We start from the raw sequence: 18,249 nt of genomic DNA, 5'->3' as shown, positions 1-18,249 counted from the left end.
GGGGAGTCTGCAATAATTGTGGGACACCCGGGGAACGGGGGATGGCAGGCTGGGGCAACGCCCTAGTAGGGGCGGCAGTCGGGACCGACAGACGGTCCGCGATGGACACCAGCACCTGGGAAAACATCGCCCATGGTGGCTCCTGCGAAATGGGAGGTTTAGACGTACCAGGGACCGCCTGGCACCGTCCGCACAGGCCGTCCTGTGACAAATCCTCCCTATCCACTCCTGCAGAACAGCGCCTGCAGGAGAACAATGCTGGAGCCCCGGAGTGCTCAATCTCCTCCTCAGACATGACTTAGGAAGAAAACGTGCGCACTCACCAGTGTGCTGAACAACAGCCCACAATATGGCACCGTGTAGCACACAACTGTATGTGACGGACCTCACAAATACGTGATCTATATAGGTGAGGTCAGTAGAAACACCCTTCCCCCGCACACCTGTAGGGCTTGTAGGAGAAGGAAAGGGATAGGTACAGGCTGACAGTAAGTAGAAAAAAGACACAGACAGGCAGCACTAGCAAAAGTCACATACCATGCAGGAAGATATACTCACTGCACCTTTCCACTACAATCAACCTGCCCAGATTCAGTGTCTGGGAGGGCTATAGTGCTGTGTACACTGTCCTTCTGCAGGGAAGAGGTACACAGGGGGACCGGTCCGCGTGCTCCCTGAGAGTATCCACGCTGCCACAGAGAAAATGGCCGCTGGAGACCTCAGAGGAGGAGTGGCCGTGTAGCTGCAGCTCAGCGACGCCAGACTACGAGCTGAAAGGCGCGCTGAGCTGAGGGGAGGAGCCGCTAGACAGGGAAGGCTTCCTCCCCTGGCTAGCATATTAACCCCAGGGCTTGCCGGCATCCCGCTTGCCGCTTAATTTACCCTGGTGTTCTAGTGGTCTGGCGGGGTATGCCTCCGCTGGAGGGGGGGCCCGCCGCCACCGCTAGCGCCCCCGGTCTGTCCCCTAGACCGGGGGCATGGGACTGCATTTGAAAGGAACCCGCGCACCGCCGCTAATCAGCGGTGCGCGGCTTACCTGATCTCCCCGGCGTCTTCAGGCAGCAGTCCCAGGGGAAACCAGGGTCCGGCTAGTACAGACTCTGGCTTCCCCCGCCGCGATCCCCAGTTCAGTGCTGGCGTCGCGGCGCCAGCAGGGAGAAGGAGCGGCAGCGTGGGCGTCTGTACAGACAGCCCAGCGCTGCCGCTCTGTAGAAAAACTGTAGTAAAAAATAAATAAATAAATTTAACTAAGTTAAATAATATGAGATATGGTAAGAACTTACCCTTGTTATCTCTATTTCTACGAAGTCCATAGGGTTCCACAGGATACCTTTGGGTATAGGTGTGACGTCAGTCGCAGGGCACCAAAGAGTTAAGCTTTCAGCCTCCCAGGATGCACTAGGTCCCCCTCCTATACCCCGCCCCCGGGCCAAGGCACCTCAGTTAGTTACCAAGCCATAGGCCGGAGGAGGAGAAGGAAGAGAGAGAACAAAGATCTGGACACATACAAGAATCACATTCTCACCAGAGGGAGACGGAAAACCGGTGACCAGAGCAAAGCCCATCTGCAGCACAGGTGCGACAGGGCGGGAGTCCTGTGGAACCCTATGGACTTCGTAGAAATAGAGATAACAAGGGTAAGTTCTTACCATATCTCATATTTTCTACTTCAGGGTCCATAGGGTATCCACAGGATACCTTGGGGATGTCCCAAAGCAGTATCCTTTAAGGGTGGGGACGCTCCTGTGCAGAAAGGAGAATCCGCCGCCCGAAGGAAGCATCCTGAGAGGCGAAGGTGTCAAACCTGTAATACCTCACGAAGGTATGGACAGAAGACCACGTAGCAGCCTTGCAGATCTGAACTGCCGAGGCACCACGTCGAGCTGCCCACGAAGGACCCACAGACCTAGTGGAATGAGCCTTCAGAGAAGGAGGGACCGGTAGGCCTTCATGAAGATAAGCTTCAGAAATAGCCATACGGATCCAGGCTGCCAAAGTTTGCTTTGAAGCAGGCCAACCCTTTTTACGGAAGCCATAGAGGACAAACAAAGCGTCCGACTTCCTAAACGAAGAAGTGCGGTCAACATAAGTCCTTAAGGCCCGCACAACATCCAAAGAGGCCTCACCCACGGAAAGACCCGGTGAGTTAAAGGCCGGAACAACTATTTCCTCGTTAACATGAAACCGGGAAACAACCTTGGGAAGAAACTCGGGCCGAGTGCGGAGCACTGCCCTGTTCCCATAAAAAAACAAGAAAGGGGGTCTACAAGAAAGAGCCCCTAACTCAGAAACACGTCTGGCCGAAGCAATGGCCAGAAGGAAAACAGTCTTAGCTGTTAGCCATTTAAGATCCACTGAGCCCAGTGGTTCAAACGGCGGTCCTTGGAGAGCCCTCAGGACTACAGCCAAATCCCAAGGCGCCACAGGTGGAACAAAGGGCGGCTGAATGCGGAGAACACCCTGCATAAAGGTGCGCACATCCGGGATTGTAGCAATCCTACGGTGAAACCAGACAGATAGGGCCGAAACCTGTACCTTCAAAGAAGCAAGGCGAAGCCCATGATCTAGTCCCGCTTGCAGGAAGGCGAGAATCCGAGACAGACAAAACTCCCGCGGTGCATAACCTCTCGGTCGACACCACTGGAAGAACGTATGCCACACGCGATGGTATATCCTCGCGGAAGACGGTTTCCGAGCTCGTAACATGGTACGCACCACAGAGCTGGAAAACCCCCGGGACCTCAGCATGGCCGTCTCAACAGCCACGCCGTCAAAGACAGCCGAGTCAGGTCCGGGTGAAGGCAAGGACCCTGAGACAGAAGGTCCGGTCGTAGCGGCAACCGCAGAGGACTGTCCACGGACAGACCCTGAAGGTCTGAGAACCAGTGCCGTCTGGGCCACGCGGGAGCTATCAACAGGAGCGTCCCTCCTTCCTGTTTGAATTTCCGGATTACCCGTGGAAGAAGGGAGACCGGAGGGAACAGGTATGCGAACCGGAACGTCCACCGGACGGACAGAGCATCCACCAGAGACGCCCCTTCGTCTCTTGTGCGAGACCCGTACACCGGCAACTTGTTGTTGTGCCGGGACGCCATGAGGTCGATTTCTGGAAGACCCCACCTGTCCACCAGTAGTTGAAAAACGTCCGGGTGCAGGGACCATTCCCCCGGATGAACATCCTGGCGACTTAGAAAGTCCGCCTCCCAATTTAGCACTCCCGGGATGAAGACCGCTGATATGGCCGGAAGATTGCGCTCCGCCCAAACCAGGATCCGAGAGACCTCTACGAGAGCCGCCCGACTGCGAGTTCCTCCTTGCCTGTTTATGTAGGCCACGGTGGTAGCGTTGTCCGACTGGACCTGCACCGGGCGACCCTGGAGAAACCGCTGTGCCTGCTGGAGAGCATTGAAGACCGCACGGAGTTCCAAGATATTTATTGGAAGCTCCGCTTCTGTCGGCGTCCACCTGCCCTGGAACAAGTGTGGACCCGAAACTGCTCCCCAGCCCCGAAGACTGGCGTCCGTTGTCAACAGGACCCAATTTGGAACCCAGAACGGACGTCCCTTGTTGAGGTGGGTCGTCTGTAACCACCACGCAAGGGACAGGCGAACCTCCTGGGTGAGCACAATCGTCTGGGACTTCAAAGACTGAGTCAGCCCGTTCCACTTGGACAGGATCAGGTGCTGCAGAGGTCTGGAGTGAAACTGGGCGTATTCCACCATGTCGAACACCGACACCATGGAGCCCAGTAACCTCATCGCCGAGTGTAAGGACACCCGGCGGCTGTGCAGGCAACTGCGCACCCTTGACTGTAAAGCAGAGATCTTGTCCTCCGTCACGAAGATCCTTTGCTGTCCCGAGTCCAATAAGGCTCCAAGATGCAGAATCCTCCGAGACGGGATTAGAGTGGACTTCTGCCAGTTGATTAGCCAGCCGTGCCGTTGCAGCAGTGCAATGGTCAGGTCCAAGTGGCGTAACAGGAGCTCTGGAGATCCTGCCACCAATAACAGGTCGTCCAAATACGGCAACATGCGGACTCCCTGCAGCCGCAGAGAAGCCGCCATGACCGCCATCACCTTGGTGAAAACACGTGGTGCTGTTGCCAGGCCAAAAGGTAACGCCCGAAACTGGAAGTGGTCGCTGCGGATTGCAAACCTGAGGAACTGTTGATGGCGCCAAAGAATAGGGACATGCAGGTAAGCGTCCTGTATGTCCAATGACACCAAGTAGTCCCCAGGTTCCAGCGCCAGAATGATGGACCGTAGGGTCTCCATCCGAAACTTCGGGACCCGCAAAGACTTGTTGAGTGCTTTGAGGTTGAGAATCGGACGATATGACCCATTGGGTTTCTGTACCAAAAATAGATTTGAATAGAAACCCTGGCCCCTCTGGGAGAATGGAACAGCCACTATAACTCCAGCCTGGAGCATAGTGTGCAATACCTTCCGCAGCTCCGTAGCCTTGTTCCGGTCTGATGGGAGACCCGTGGTGAAGAAGCGAGCCGGGGGTCTGTGCCGGAAGGAGAGGGCGTATCCGTGGGAAACCACCTCCAGAACCCAAGTGTCTGTCGTAGTGGTCGACCAACACTGGGCGAACTGTAGCAGGCGGCCTCCCACCCTGGGATCCCCCAAAGGGAGGCCCGGACCGTCAGGCCGCAGGCTTGTCATCTGGCTTGGGGGCTGGACGTCTGGTACTCCATGCCTGCTTCCGGGGCTTGACCGATTTCTTAGGGCCAGCCTGTCGAGGAAACGACTGTGGTTTGGGCCTGCCCTGGGCCCTAGATGACCGAAAGGACGATGGTCCCGAACCAGAAGGAGCAGCGGCCGACGGGAGACAAGCAGATTTGGCTGCCGCCAGCGTGGCCACAATCTTATCCAGATCCGGACCGAAGAGAACTTCTCCGGTAAACGGCAATGCTTCCAGACCTTTCTTGGAATCTGCGTCCGCCTTCCAGGATCGCAGCCACAAGGTGCGACGAGCAGCTACCGCTGCTGAAGAAATTCTAGACACCAGAGTACTAATGTCTAGAGCCGCCTCGTTGATGTAGGTGGCCGAATCACGGAGATTGCCAATCAACTCCGCCTGTTCGGCCGGACAGTCGGATTCAAAAGAAGCCTCTAATGAATCCGCCCAGCGCTCCATCGCTCTGGCAACCCAGCAAATGGCCATAGCCGGCCGTGCTGCCCCCCCTGCAAGGGAATAAGCGGACTTCAGGCAGATTTCTACCTTGCGGTCCGTAGCATCCTTAAGGGAGGACATGGATGGCATCGGCAATGTGGCACTACGGACAAGACGGGTCACGTGAGAATCCACCTGTGGAGGGGATTCCCACTTAGCAAAATAATTATCCGCGAACGGATAAGCCACCGCCAGGCGTCTCTGCGGCTGGTATCTTTTGCCAGGTTGTTTCCACGCCTCCTCTAAATGGTCCACCAACTGACCCGAAAGAGGAAAGACTGTGGCATCGCCCTTCACATCTTTGAAAAAGGCATACTTAGATTTAGCCGCTGGGGGAACTTCGTCCTCAATCACCAAGGCTGTGCGGACTGCCCGAATAAGTCCAGGAATATATACTTTGGACTTAGCATCAGCGTCCTTAGTATGGAGAGGTTCCTGATCGTAAGGATCCAGAATCTCCCCATCATCAGACGTCCCTTCGTCATCCTCATAAGGAGCGGACAGAGACGCCACCGGCCTTTTATGAGGCCGCATCACAGACTCCCCTTGCAACACATCCGACAAGTGCTGTACAGAACTCGTCAGGGAGTTAACCCACGCTGGCTCCTGAGAACCCGGGAGCGGGGAAATAGGGAGACTGTGGGGTACCACCAATTGTCGTGGGAACCCCTGCATGGGTGACGACACCACAGACTGCTGGGACAAACCCCTCGGAGTAAACGCGGGCTGCGGAGCTAACTGGCCCACTAAAGCTGTTAACGCCTGAGCGAAACAAGCCCAGGGCGGCTCCTGTACCGGTGCTGTAACCGTAATAGGCCGCGCCATGGACAAACACTGCCGGCAAAGGCCCTCCGCGCTACCCTCCCCCTCCGCTAACGGTACTTTGCACGTGGTACACTGTAGCCGGAGGGGAAAATCACTTTCAGACATGATGGCACCACGTATGTGACCTCTCTCACCAATTAAGTATTAAATAGGCGAGAGACCACCCTGCAGCACCGCACCGCAAGGGCTTTAGCAGAAGAACAGGGACAGTAATAAAGCTGACAGTTTAGAGAAGAAAAGTTACAGGCAGCAGCGCTAGCAGTCACATACAATGCAGAGAAATAACAATTCCTGCACTAACAGCGCTGATTACTCAACTACACAGACACAGGGCCTGGTAGGACACAGCGCTGCATACACAGACCTGAGCCACAGCGGAGGAGAGGTATGCGGGGGGACCCAGACCACGATGCTTCCGTCCAGCGCTTCCAGCAGCGTTCACCATGCGTTCTGGAGAAGATGGCCGCCGAGGAGCAGAGAGGAGGCTGGCCTGGGGGAGGAGCGCTGACACAGGACCAGTCGGCAGCATGCAGAGAGGGCTGTGTGCAGCGGGGGAGGCGCCGGCTGTGAGACAGGGAAGGCGCGCTCCCCTGGCATGCATTTAACCCCTGGGACGCCGCAGCGCTACCGCTCTGCTGCGGTCCGCTGTCCCAGGGGGAAGTGGAAGCGCAGGTTGGTCGCCTGGCTCCACGCTGCAGCCAGTCCCCAGGGAGCCCCCTGCCTGGGGACTTAGGACCATGTGATCAGCGGGGACCCACCGCGGGACCCCGCTGCTTACCTCTGTCCCCCTTGAATCCGGCCATGGTCCGGAGCATCTGGGGTCACCGCTAGCTGTGACCTCAGACGCCCACCAGCATCCCCGGATCAGTACCGGTGTTCTGGTACCGGCGGGGTGTAGGGAAGACAGCATGGACGTCAGGACTGACTGTCCATGCTGTTCATCCAGATGTGCAGCGACAGCTGCATGAAGAAAAAGCTTCAGGGGCTCTTCTAGCCCCCACTCCAACAGGTGCACCCGACTCCGGCCGGGCACCAAACTAAACTGAGGTGCCTTGGCCCGGGGGCGGGGTATAGGAGGGGGACCTAGTGCATCCTGGGAGGCTGAAAGCTTAACTCTTTGGTGCCCTGCGACTGACGTCACACCTATACCCAAAGGTATCCTGTGGATACCCTATGGACCCTGAAGTAGAAAAAAAAATTAAAAGCTTTAGGGGGCTGCTCCAGCAGCCCACCCCGCAGGGTGACCCGACTCCGGCCGGGCACCATCTAAACTGAGGTGCCTGTGGCTCGGGGGCGGGGTATAGGGGAGGTTGGACCCAAGTGCATCCTGGGAGCAGCTGAAAGCTTTAACTCCGTGGTGCCCGAGGATCCAGCAATACCCCAAGGTCACCCTGTGGACCCCTATGGACCCTGAAGTAGAAATTGGGATTTTTATATTAAGCAACCCCCGCAGCAATAATAGTCTCAGGTTTCATGATCAATCCTACAATCTGGCTGGGAAGGTATTTAGCTCATTCGCCTTTAAAAGACTTACCCCCTTAAGGGGTATATTTACTAAAGTGCAGGTTTCTAGAAGTGGATATGTTGACCATACCAATTAGATTCTACTTAACATTTATCTAGCACCTTATAGAAGATAATAGCTAAATTCTGATTGGTTGCTATGAGAAATATCTCCACTTCTAACAACCGGCACTATACTAACTCTACCCCATAGAGTAAGTCATTGATCTTCTGTATTGTCTTGTATGACAGGCTCACAACAATCCGATTGGGGTAATTGCTTACACTCTTATTTCAAAACAATTTTCTTTTACTCAGCCATTTTGTTGTGGGTTTTAAGAAATTGTTGTTCTGCTTGATCCATATGCCAGGACTGCATGTCCCTAGGCACGGAGTTTACGATCTCTTGGTACATAGTATTGGGTATTTGTTAGATGATCTCCCTGCACATCTTGCTAACCAGGTCAACATTTTTATCAATGAATTGTTAAACAAAATTAAAAAAAAATTAAAAACAACAACTCACCCCTGACCATCTTATTATCGATTCAAAAAGTAGCAAAAAAAAAAAAGTCAGGTGTTCCAATGGTCTATTTTAAAACGTCAGGGCAAAACACTACAGGAAGAAAGACGATTCTAAAAAGGAAACAAGTTTTCTAAAAACTGGGTGCACACACTGCAAAATCAGCCAAATAGCCACATACCCTTGTGAGCGGCCTTAAATCTAGTATAACAATAAGTTCATGCAAAATGGGAAAATATAGTAAGGCGGCAATTATTACCCTGTGTGTGTTTATGTGCCTCAGGATTCAGGGGTCCCGGCCCGACCGGTATGAGTGGGGTCACATCAAATCGCAGCCAAATTAATGTATCTGTACTGACTACAGTTTGTATATACTGCTGTATCATATACTACATATCAGTGGTCCTCACTATCTGCCCATAATGCAATTAGCACATTATCCAGTGTTGTGGAGTGAGACCACGGCACACAGAACCAGGGCACTGACTGTACAAAGTTCTCCCCCCACTTACACTCCAGCCAGCTCCCAATATCACTGCAACCACCGTCTCCTCCAGCCCAGGCGGAGAGTCGGACATGAACCACGGACAACACATCAAAATACCAGAGGCCACAGGATCAGGTTTAAATTTTATTTATTTTTTGTCTTTTCGTTTTATTATTTAAAACCATACACGTCAATAAGTGGACTCTAAACAGTCTCATTCACAAGACCTAGGTCTCCATTACTGCACAGTAATCGTCATCTTACATGAACAAAAAAAAAGGTACCACGTTTTGTGAATGAGGTTTCCGAAACTGAAAAGTTGCCTCTGCCCCCAGCACGCAATAGTACATTATCAGGGCAAAGGGCAACATGGCTGTCACAAAGAAGGGCCCGCGTGGTATTGGCCTTAAAAACCTGTTTAAACTGATCGGGTCCTTTTAACCCCCGATGAGTACAGAGCCCATCGCCACCCAGGACCACCGTAAGCATCCTCCCATGGAACGTTGAAATGCAAGTCAGGTTTGAAGAGCCTGTTATTTGTCCAGCACATTAGCTGCCGTTGCAGCTTTGTGTATTAAACCAGACGAAGCCATTCATTAATAAATACGTGCACTTAAAAAAGCCTTGATCCCACACAAAAGGAGGGGGGGAGGGGAGGTGCTATGTGGAGTAATGACACGTAAATACACAGGGGACATACGATGGACAGTCCAATTCACACTGTACCTCTCTCTATCCCATTAAAGATTTGCGACTCAGCTGAGCTTGCGGAAGTTCATGTCATTTGACTGCCCTTTAAGAGAGCCTCCGGTAAACAGTTTTGGGGTCTATACGTAGTTTTGAAGTCTGTAAATTTTCCCCGGCAATAGAGCACAACTTAAAAGATTCCCCAAGAGAGAACCAAAAATGTGTGCACCAGTTCAAATCACATAACTAGAAATAAAAAGTTAATCACCACGGAAATAGACACTAACACAAGCAAAAAAAAAAAACATTCGTTAAACGGTACTAAATGTGTTATTTTTGTCTTTTAATAAAATGACCGTGTAATTGAGCAACAAGGTATTATGGAAATCAAATGATAAAAAAAAAATAATAATAATTTTGAAACAAAAAAAAAAAAAGTAAATAAAAAAAAAAACCTTTAAGGCCACCAAAAATTCAGAAATTATTTATGGTGTGTTGGTTTAAATTATTAAAAAAAAAAAAAAGAAAAAAAATTAATGTACACACTATATCAGTTCATAAATCATTAAGCATAAAAAAAAAAAATTCAAAAAGTGGGAAAACAAAGGATGTGAAATATTTATTAACCTAAAAGGATAAATGGATGCTCCATTAGAAAAAAGGTGAGGTACTGACGAGCCAGGTGGTGGAACGACAAGTACGGTTACATGTGCACACAGAGCTCCCCCTCCCAATACAAAGGGATAGCAGCCGGACCGGGAGATGCAGGACCTTGCATAGGTCATCCCGCAATGGTGAGCTCAGCTCAGATTTTGTGCGGGTGGATGTAAGGAGGGGGGGGGGGTCAGTTGGATGAAGACGCAATAAATGAGTAACAAGAGGGGAACATGGAAGGATGAGGGTAGAAAGGTGGGTGGGTTGGATGGCGGGTTTTGCACTCAAAGCTGCGTAGTTCTATTTCAGGCAGCGTTCAAAGTAGGTGGATCCTATGTAACCACCCCGCATGGACCGCTGCACATTCTGTTCAAACAGGCGTCTGTTGTTCTGGAGAACTTCAGCGGCTTCTTTATTTAACGGGTCTTCCGGGTTTGGCTCCTAGTACAGAGAAGAGAGTTTGTCAGCGCGCCGCCGATAGCACTACTTTATAATAGGGAAGGTGTGAAGTGCTTTATTCCCACCACTAATAATAAAATCCATGACGATGTTCTATTATATTTAGTTCTACACAACATAGAAGAAAAGCTACATTTTGATCATAGATCTGTAATATCAAGTCACATCCCATACTCACCAAGAAAAGATACTGCAGACCATAGATTACAGAGTTTATTGTGAGTACAGGCTTCCAGTCCTCCCTGCGGAAGAACGACAGAGCTATTTCAGAGGTACTTTCTGCAACAATCTTATAAAAAAATATACAAATCTAGGCTGTGTAGCATTAATATACAAGTCTATAGCCAACGACTGACAAGAAATAGATCGGACCACCTCAATACTCCCAACACCCTCTCCTTCACACAGCAACCCTACCACTGGGTGCACCATGGGACAACCACCTAACTGCTAGGAGGACAGGAACTCCAAGAAACCAACGTCGGCAGCAACTTGCTACCATACCCTGCTATACTGAGCGAAGACTGTCTACAAACAAGCTCCAAGAAGTATCATACAGGAATACTTACAGCAGGTGACAAGTATAGATACCGATCATATTAGAAGGTCTACTGAATGTTCTCAGCCTGTACAGTCTTAGTGACATTCAGGCCATCGAACCGCAGGGTTCTAAAGCAATCATACGCTTATTCTGTGTAGCATATGACGTGACTGGGAAATGTTCCTTTGCCATACTATATCTAAAAAGGTAGGAGAAGGGTTAGGATACCTACCGACAGCTGTCGGTATCCTAACCCTGTCGGGATGCCAGAGTCAGGATTTTTGACCGTTGGGATCTCAAGCGCCGACATCCCGCACCCAACCCATTATGAAGTATAGGTATACCATACTTACATAGTGCTAATTATATACAGTATAAGTGTTTTAACAGTGTTTATATGATTTAAGTGGTTTTCTTTTCTTTTTCTTCAGATGAGCTCATTTTACAACACTGCAGATAAAGAGCTCTTGGTTTCTATACTCTCAAACAACCACCTACTCCAAGCAGAAGCCGTTGTGATCTGACCCACATTGGCAACCTAGGAGACACGGCAGTAGGCGGGGAGGCTTGTAGTCATACATGGAAGCTAGCACTGGTTTCTTACATTTTAAAAAATCTACTATACAACAGGAATTTTTTTTTTTTTAAGAGACAGATTTCCCATTCACTCTAAAGCCGCGTATCCACTACGCAATGTTACTGACTGATTGCACGATTACGACATCGTAATCGTGCAATCTCTCAGTAATCGCGCACTATTATTTCGGAAACGACCAGCGATGTGCACTCCCGCTGGTCATTTCCGACATCAATTATCTACTGAACATGCCGGTCAATCTGCCGACAACGACAGATTGCCCATGTTCAGAGATGATTGATGTGCCTACACTGAATGGTCAAACGTTCAGTGTAGGAACAGCAACGACGGTACGATTACAATGTTGTAATCGTACTGTCCTGCCGCCATTGCCTGGTGGATGTGCGGCTTTACTCTGAGCCTAACAGCGGCCTAACCCTAATCCTAAAATCTGGTGTAGATATTCTGAATGTCGACAAACTGACTACATACCGGTCAGCCAGTGGGATAATCATATATTCCTGATCGTCCAATTTCAGGTATTAGGGATAAGCTATAGCTGCCCAGGATGTGTAGCTATGGACTCCATACAAGTTTCAATCTAACCTCTGAAGAATGACAAAATAAAAAGGGCTGGACCAAATTCTGGATAGTATACATACCGTAAAATATTTAGGCAGACATTACCCTCTAGGTCTATATTTGGATGATATACCATTGTCTCACACTTTACTTTTGGCGGATCGTGAGGGTAGCCTTGTCCCACCTGTAGAAAAACACAGTGTGAATGTTACTTCAGTGTGAGCGGCCATTTTGTGATGTTATTGTAGTATCGACCACAGACTCAGAGGATGCCCATGCTACTTACCTACGGGATGCAGCAATGGGCAGATATACAGTATGAATGAAGGAATACGCCAGGGGCAGAACACTCCCTGTCAGCTTCTCTCTAAGCGGTGAGATTTTAGGTACACATACTGACCGCTGAATAGAGTGTTAGCAATCTCATTTCTACATAATTATAATCTTACTAAATCTTATATATAAAATTCATTGTTGTTTGCCTGTCTGTCCGGTTATGCACTTGGACACCTCTGCACTAATTAGAATGAAACCAACGCAAGATTGTCCAATTGGATCCTGGCCAGGTTTTAGGGGGGGTTAGCATCCCGGTCGGACCTTCCGTTGGGGTACACTGGGCAGAACTTTGACCCGGGGAGCCTGTTCTGAGCCTTCCACTGGATGGATTGGGATGAAAACTCCACAAAAAGGTAACTTTGGATCCCAGAAGACATAATAGGTGGTTGATGTCCCGGTTGGACCTCCCATTGGTGTATGCTGGGCCGAACTTTGACCCGGGGATGCTGGGCAGAACTTTGACCCAGGGAGCCTGTTCTGAACCTTCCACTGATGGGTTTGGTCTATATTACATAATAAAACTTAATAACTGGAAGATTTACACCCGGGCAACGCTGGGTACTTCAGCAAATCATGAAATATATTACTGACCACACACAGTGATATTACCACATATGTACATTGGAAATTAAAAAAAAAGTTAGCAGGTGACTGCAATCAAACTGAATATGTGAACATATTCTGATGAATTAAATTCATCAGAATATGTTCTGCATTTCACTAGAGTACTGCTTTCCATATAAGGGAGCCACAGACGGGGTTTCCAGACCACCAACACTATTTGATCCTGGGTAACCCAAAATTGTAACTTTTAAAAGTAACCTCCATCTTCGTTTAATAATACTGCTTGGTACATTATGCGCAATTGTTACGCAGTTTGCATATTTGCACATAATCATGCAAATAATTAATGTCACAGAAGAAAGGTCATACAGAACCCACTCATGGCAGCAGAACTCCCAACATCAAGAGCACACAAGCATGGCAGCAAAGTTTTGGGGGTTGATAGCCTCCACTAGCCCAAGTCTGCAGTTCCAGCTTAGAGAGATTGGGAAAATGTTTCCTCCCACTCCCCCAGTAGTGTTCCTATTAGTTTGTTTTAGCAGGGCGCAGGATCGTGACCGTTTTTGAAAGTTTACAAATGCGTCCTGCCCTTTTCCAGAGCGCTGTGTGAGAAGTGTGCCAGTATACTTTGGAGATGCAGGCACATACTGTGTCCTCGATGTGAGGCTAATAAACATAACTCCTCCCCTGACAGTAGACAGGCGGAGCGGACAGTGTACCGTTGTCTAACATGGCACGTCATAGTTCTCCTGGAGTAAACCCTCCCTTCTAGGATTCCCTCTGGTAGGTGGACTTCGGCAAATGCTCCTCTGTGCTGATGACGTGTTCCCTCTTGTCAGATGACACAAGTTATTTTCACAAGTGGGCTCGCAAGGCAACTACAAGCTTCTCCAGCATCAGGACATCAGAGTCCCTTCTCCGCCCCAGCCCCCAACGATATCACCCCTCCTCCAGGGCCAGGAGCCGTAACGGTGCAAACCAATCTGGGGTCGGGCATCTACCTGACACCTCCCACTGTCTTAGGGCTACTTATGCAGGTACAACTGACAGCTGAATCTTTAAAGAGAGATCTGGTAGCATTCACTTAATTGCACAGCAATGTGCAGGGACGACCCCACGGATAGCTTCTTTGAACATCAGGAATAGAAAATAATTCTGCTTATTGGGATCAAATTTTGTCATCATTAAATATAAATCTTCCATTAAAATAATGAGGCATGCTATTGTAACAAATGAGTAATACAAAAAAAAGTTTAAATATGCAGGGACTCAAAGTACAATGTGTTAGGATAACACAATACCACTTACTGATGCACAGCTGTGCCCTTTAAATTTTAAAATGTGCTTTCCCAAGTGATCAGCACCTTGCCCCCAAAAATCCTTGAGTGAACCCTACTCAGTTCTACCACCCCTTATCTCTGCATTGTATATAACAGCACCAGGAGCATCGGCTTGGTGTCTCATACCAGAGTGATGATCGGAAACATGGCTGGGAAGCACAGAGGACAGCCAGAAGGACCATGTAATGTATCGAGTAAATAGCTGCATGACGGCAAACAAAAGTCACTAAATTAAATTCATCAGAAGGTAGAAAAATACATTGAAGGATTAAAAGGTTAAACATGTTTCTTGTGCAGGGAAAAGGCAAATTAGAAGCATTAGAAGACACAAGCATATACCATTATAGGTCATATAATAACCAATATAAGTGATCATCACAAACCAGCACAGTATATGTAATGTACGTATAACATGAAACGTTGGGGAACTCACCTTAAAGCTGAAGACAAATTTTCCACCCTTGTAAAAGCCCTTTAACATAGAAAACAAATATGCGAGTTACAAGCATGCACAGTAATATGACGGGTTCCATCCAGACTATGGCAGAAGGGTGCCGGTGAGACGTTAGCATACCTCAATCCTAATTAACATGTACCAGTCACCGTGAGTATTGCTGACCTAATACGCATGAAGGACGCGTTCAGAAGCCAGGGAATATGTGCACCCCTTACCCTCAACAAGGCTACAATAGAATAGGCACCAGCAGTTGTATAGTTTAGGCTTGATGGATCCTGAGATGTGCTCTGAATTAGCCTTTTGCCATCTTTGTTATATGTCCCAGAACATTGCTTATAGTTAATTTACCTATTTAACCTGAAATCTCCCATTCATGCTTAACGCTAGCAGCTCAGTATGTGATGAGCAGGAGGATTGAGCAGCAGACTACAGTGCTGATAGAGAGAGAGCAGCTTGTGGGCCAGACCATGACAGGAATGGGTGTGATGGGTTTGTGCACCGATGCTCAGACTGCTCCCAGTTCTGGCTACAATCTGTAGGATCTCGCTGTCTGATACTTGTACAGTATGGCACAGGGGCCTGACGCCCTGCAGCGCTGCCTGAATTACAGCCATGTAAGGTTTTAATCAGTATTACAAAATCCCATTACATACTATAAATGTGCCTCGGGTCAAGGTAAACATCACATATATGGTATATACAGCATGTACAAGTCGGGGACAAGTTACACGTCACACAGTATATACAGCGTGTACAAGTCGGGGACAAGGTACACGTCACATACAGTATATACAGCATGTACAAGTCGGGGACAAGTTACACGTCACATACTATATACAGCGTGTACAAGTGGGGGACAAGTTACATATATAGTATATACAGCGTGTACAATTCGGGGACAAAGTACACGTCACATACAGTATATACAGCGTGTACAAGTCGGGGACAAAGTACACGTCACATACAGTATATACAGCATGTACAAGTCGGGGACAAGTTACACGTCAGATATACAGTATATACAGCGATGGCGTACGTCATATATATAGTATGCACAGCGTATACAAGTGGGGGACAAAGTACACATCATATAAACTATATGGACAAAAGTATTTGACCACACCGGTAATTTATTGAATTGAGCTGTTTAAATAAAACCCGTTGTCACAGGTGTATAAAATCCAGCACCTAGCCATGCAGTCTCCATTCGCAAACATTTGTGATACAAAATGGGTCGTTCTGAAGAGCTCAGTGACTTCAGGCGTGGCACTGCAATAGGAGGCGTGGCACTGCAATAGGAGGCGTGGCACTGCAATAGGAGGCCACCTTTCAATAAGACGGTTTGTGAAATGTCATCCCTGCTGGATATTCCACGGTCACCTGGAAGTGATATTATTAGAAAGTGGAAGCGTCTAGGAACAGCAGCAACTCAGCCACAAAGTGGGAGACTACGTAAAATCACAGAGCGGGGTCAACGACTGCTAAGGCGCATGGTGCGTAAAAGTCATAGAAACACAGAATTTGACGGCAGATAAGAACCATCTAGTTTGCCCTTTTTATCTTTTGGTTTCCATGTGACCCTCAGTTCTTTGTAAGGATATTCTTATGCCTATCCCAAGCGTGTTTACATTGTTCTACTCTCTTAGCCTCTACCACCTTTGATGGGAGGCTATTCCACTTATCTACTACCCTTTCTGTGATGTAATTTTTCCTCAAATATCCTTTGAATCTACCTCCCCCCAGTGTCAGTGCATGTCCTCGTGTTTTAGTACTTCTCTTCTTTTGAAGAATGTCTCCCTCCTGCACCTTGTTAGAAACTTTCATATATATCATAAGTTTCTATCATGTCGATCCTGTCCCTTCTCTGCTCCAGACTATACATATTGAGTTGTCTTAAGGCGGGTATCCACTACCCGATTAAACAGAGCCATTACGACATAGTTACCGTTCAATCACTTGTTAATCGGTCACAAATCGGGCAGTATAATGTCGAAAACTACCAGCGATGCGCGCTCCCGCTGGTTGTTTTTTACTTCTATCATCGCCCGAACATGCTGGTCAATCTGCCAATAATGACAGATTGGCCGTGTTCGACTGCTCGTTCAGTGTAGGCGCAGCGCAGACTGAACGACTGCATGATTACAATGGCGTAATCGTTTCAATCTGCTAGTGGATACGCAGCTTTTGGTCTTTCCTAGGAAGATTTGTGATGTAGACCTTGCACCATTTTAGTTGCCATTCTTTGTACCGTCTCTAATGTATTTATATCCTTCTGGAGATGTGGCCTCCAGAACTGAAAACAGTATTCTAGTTGAGGCTGTACCAATGACCTACATAGTGGCATTAGTCACCAACGCTCTGCTGATTCCTTAGCTGAAGAGTTCCAAAATTCCACTGGCATTAATGTAAGCACAAAAACTGTGCGGTGGGAGCTTAATGGAATGGGTTCCATGGCCGAGCAGCTGCATGCAAGCCTCACATCACCAGGTCCAATGCCAAGCGTCGGATGGAGTGGTGTAAAGCACACAGACACTGGGACTGTGGAGCAGTGGAAAAGTGGTCTGTCGAGTGACGAATCACACTTCTCTGTTTGGCAGTCAGAAAGTCTGGGTTTGGCGGATGCCGGGAGAACATTACCTGCCTGACTGCATTGTGCCAACTATGAAGTTTGGTGGAGGAGGGATAATGGTACGGGGCAGTTTTTTAGGGTTTGGACTAAGGGGCTGATTCAGACCCGCTCGCAAGCGGGTCGATGTTTACCCCCTGCGCATGCGCCACCTCTGGCGTTCGCATGCGTGAGACCCGGCCAGCGACAGGCGCTCCGTCGCTACGGGTCTCGCACCAAAACGGGGAGGCTGTCGATTGTGATTGACAGCTCGCCCCGTTTTGGAGGCGGGCAGGGGGGTTGGCTGGACAAACGGAGGCATTCCCGAGGGAACGCCTTCCGTTTGTGGGCGGCCCTACTGATATCACAAGTGATGTCAGTAGGTGAACTTCCTGCTCTATTAGAACAGGAAGTCCACTGGGGCTTGCGGGAACGACACCCTACCACAAGGGTCTCGTCGCAACCATCACCTGGCCGCTCGCAAAAGCTGTGGGTGGTCACCCACAGCTTAGCGAGCGGCCTGGAGGCCGGCTCCATAAAAAAAAAAAAAAAAAAAAACCTGATTCAGAGAAAGCGCTCTGAAAGAGGGTCCGGCTCTGAATCAGCCCCTAAGTCCCTTATCTCCAGTGAATGGCAATCTTAATGCTTCAGCATACGAAGACATTTTGGACAATACTATGCTTCCAAATTTGTGGCAACAGTTTGGGGAAGGCCCTTTTCTATTCCAACATGACTGTGCCCCAGTGCACAAAGCAAGGACTATAAAGACATGGTTGAGGAGTTCGGTGTGGAAGAACTTGACTGGCCCACACAGAGCCCTGACCTCAACCCCATCGAGCACCTTTGGGATGAACTGGAATGGCCTTCTCGTCCAACATCAGTCCCTGGCCTCATAAATGCTCTACAGAATGAATGGGCACAAATTCCCACA

The 18,249-nt window shown here is 49.0% G+C and overlaps 1 protein-coding gene across 1 annotated transcript in view; it reads right to left on the bottom strand.

The window, feature by feature from the left end:
• Positions 1-8,647: 8,647 nt before the first annotated feature.
• UBE2M (ubiquitin conjugating enzyme E2 M) overlaps positions 8,648-18,249 on the bottom strand; it is a 35,950-nt gene continuing 26,348 nt past the window's right edge. Inside the window, exons 3-6 of the mRNA XM_088442955.1 lie at positions 14,690-14,728; positions 12,097-12,200; positions 10,495-10,558; positions 8,648-10,298 (exon numbers count right to left, since the gene is read on the bottom strand). Of these exons, the coding sequence (XP_088299081.1) occupies positions 10,158-10,298; positions 10,495-10,558; positions 12,097-12,200; positions 14,690-14,728 (348 nt within the window). The 3' untranslated portion in view covers positions 8,648-10,157. The remainder of the gene's footprint in view (positions 10,299-10,494; positions 10,559-12,096; positions 12,201-14,689; positions 14,729-18,249) is intronic.

Source organism: Taudactylus pleione, unplaced genomic scaffold (genome assembly GCF_031769625.1).
Source record: "Taudactylus pleione unplaced genomic scaffold, aTauple2 ptg000318l, whole genome shotgun sequence".
NCBI lineage: Eukaryota > Metazoa > Chordata > Amphibia > Anura > Myobatrachidae > Taudactylus > Taudactylus pleione.
The sequence above is the reverse complement of the archived record's forward strand: the minus strand, read 5'-3'. Positions and strand labels throughout refer to the sequence as shown.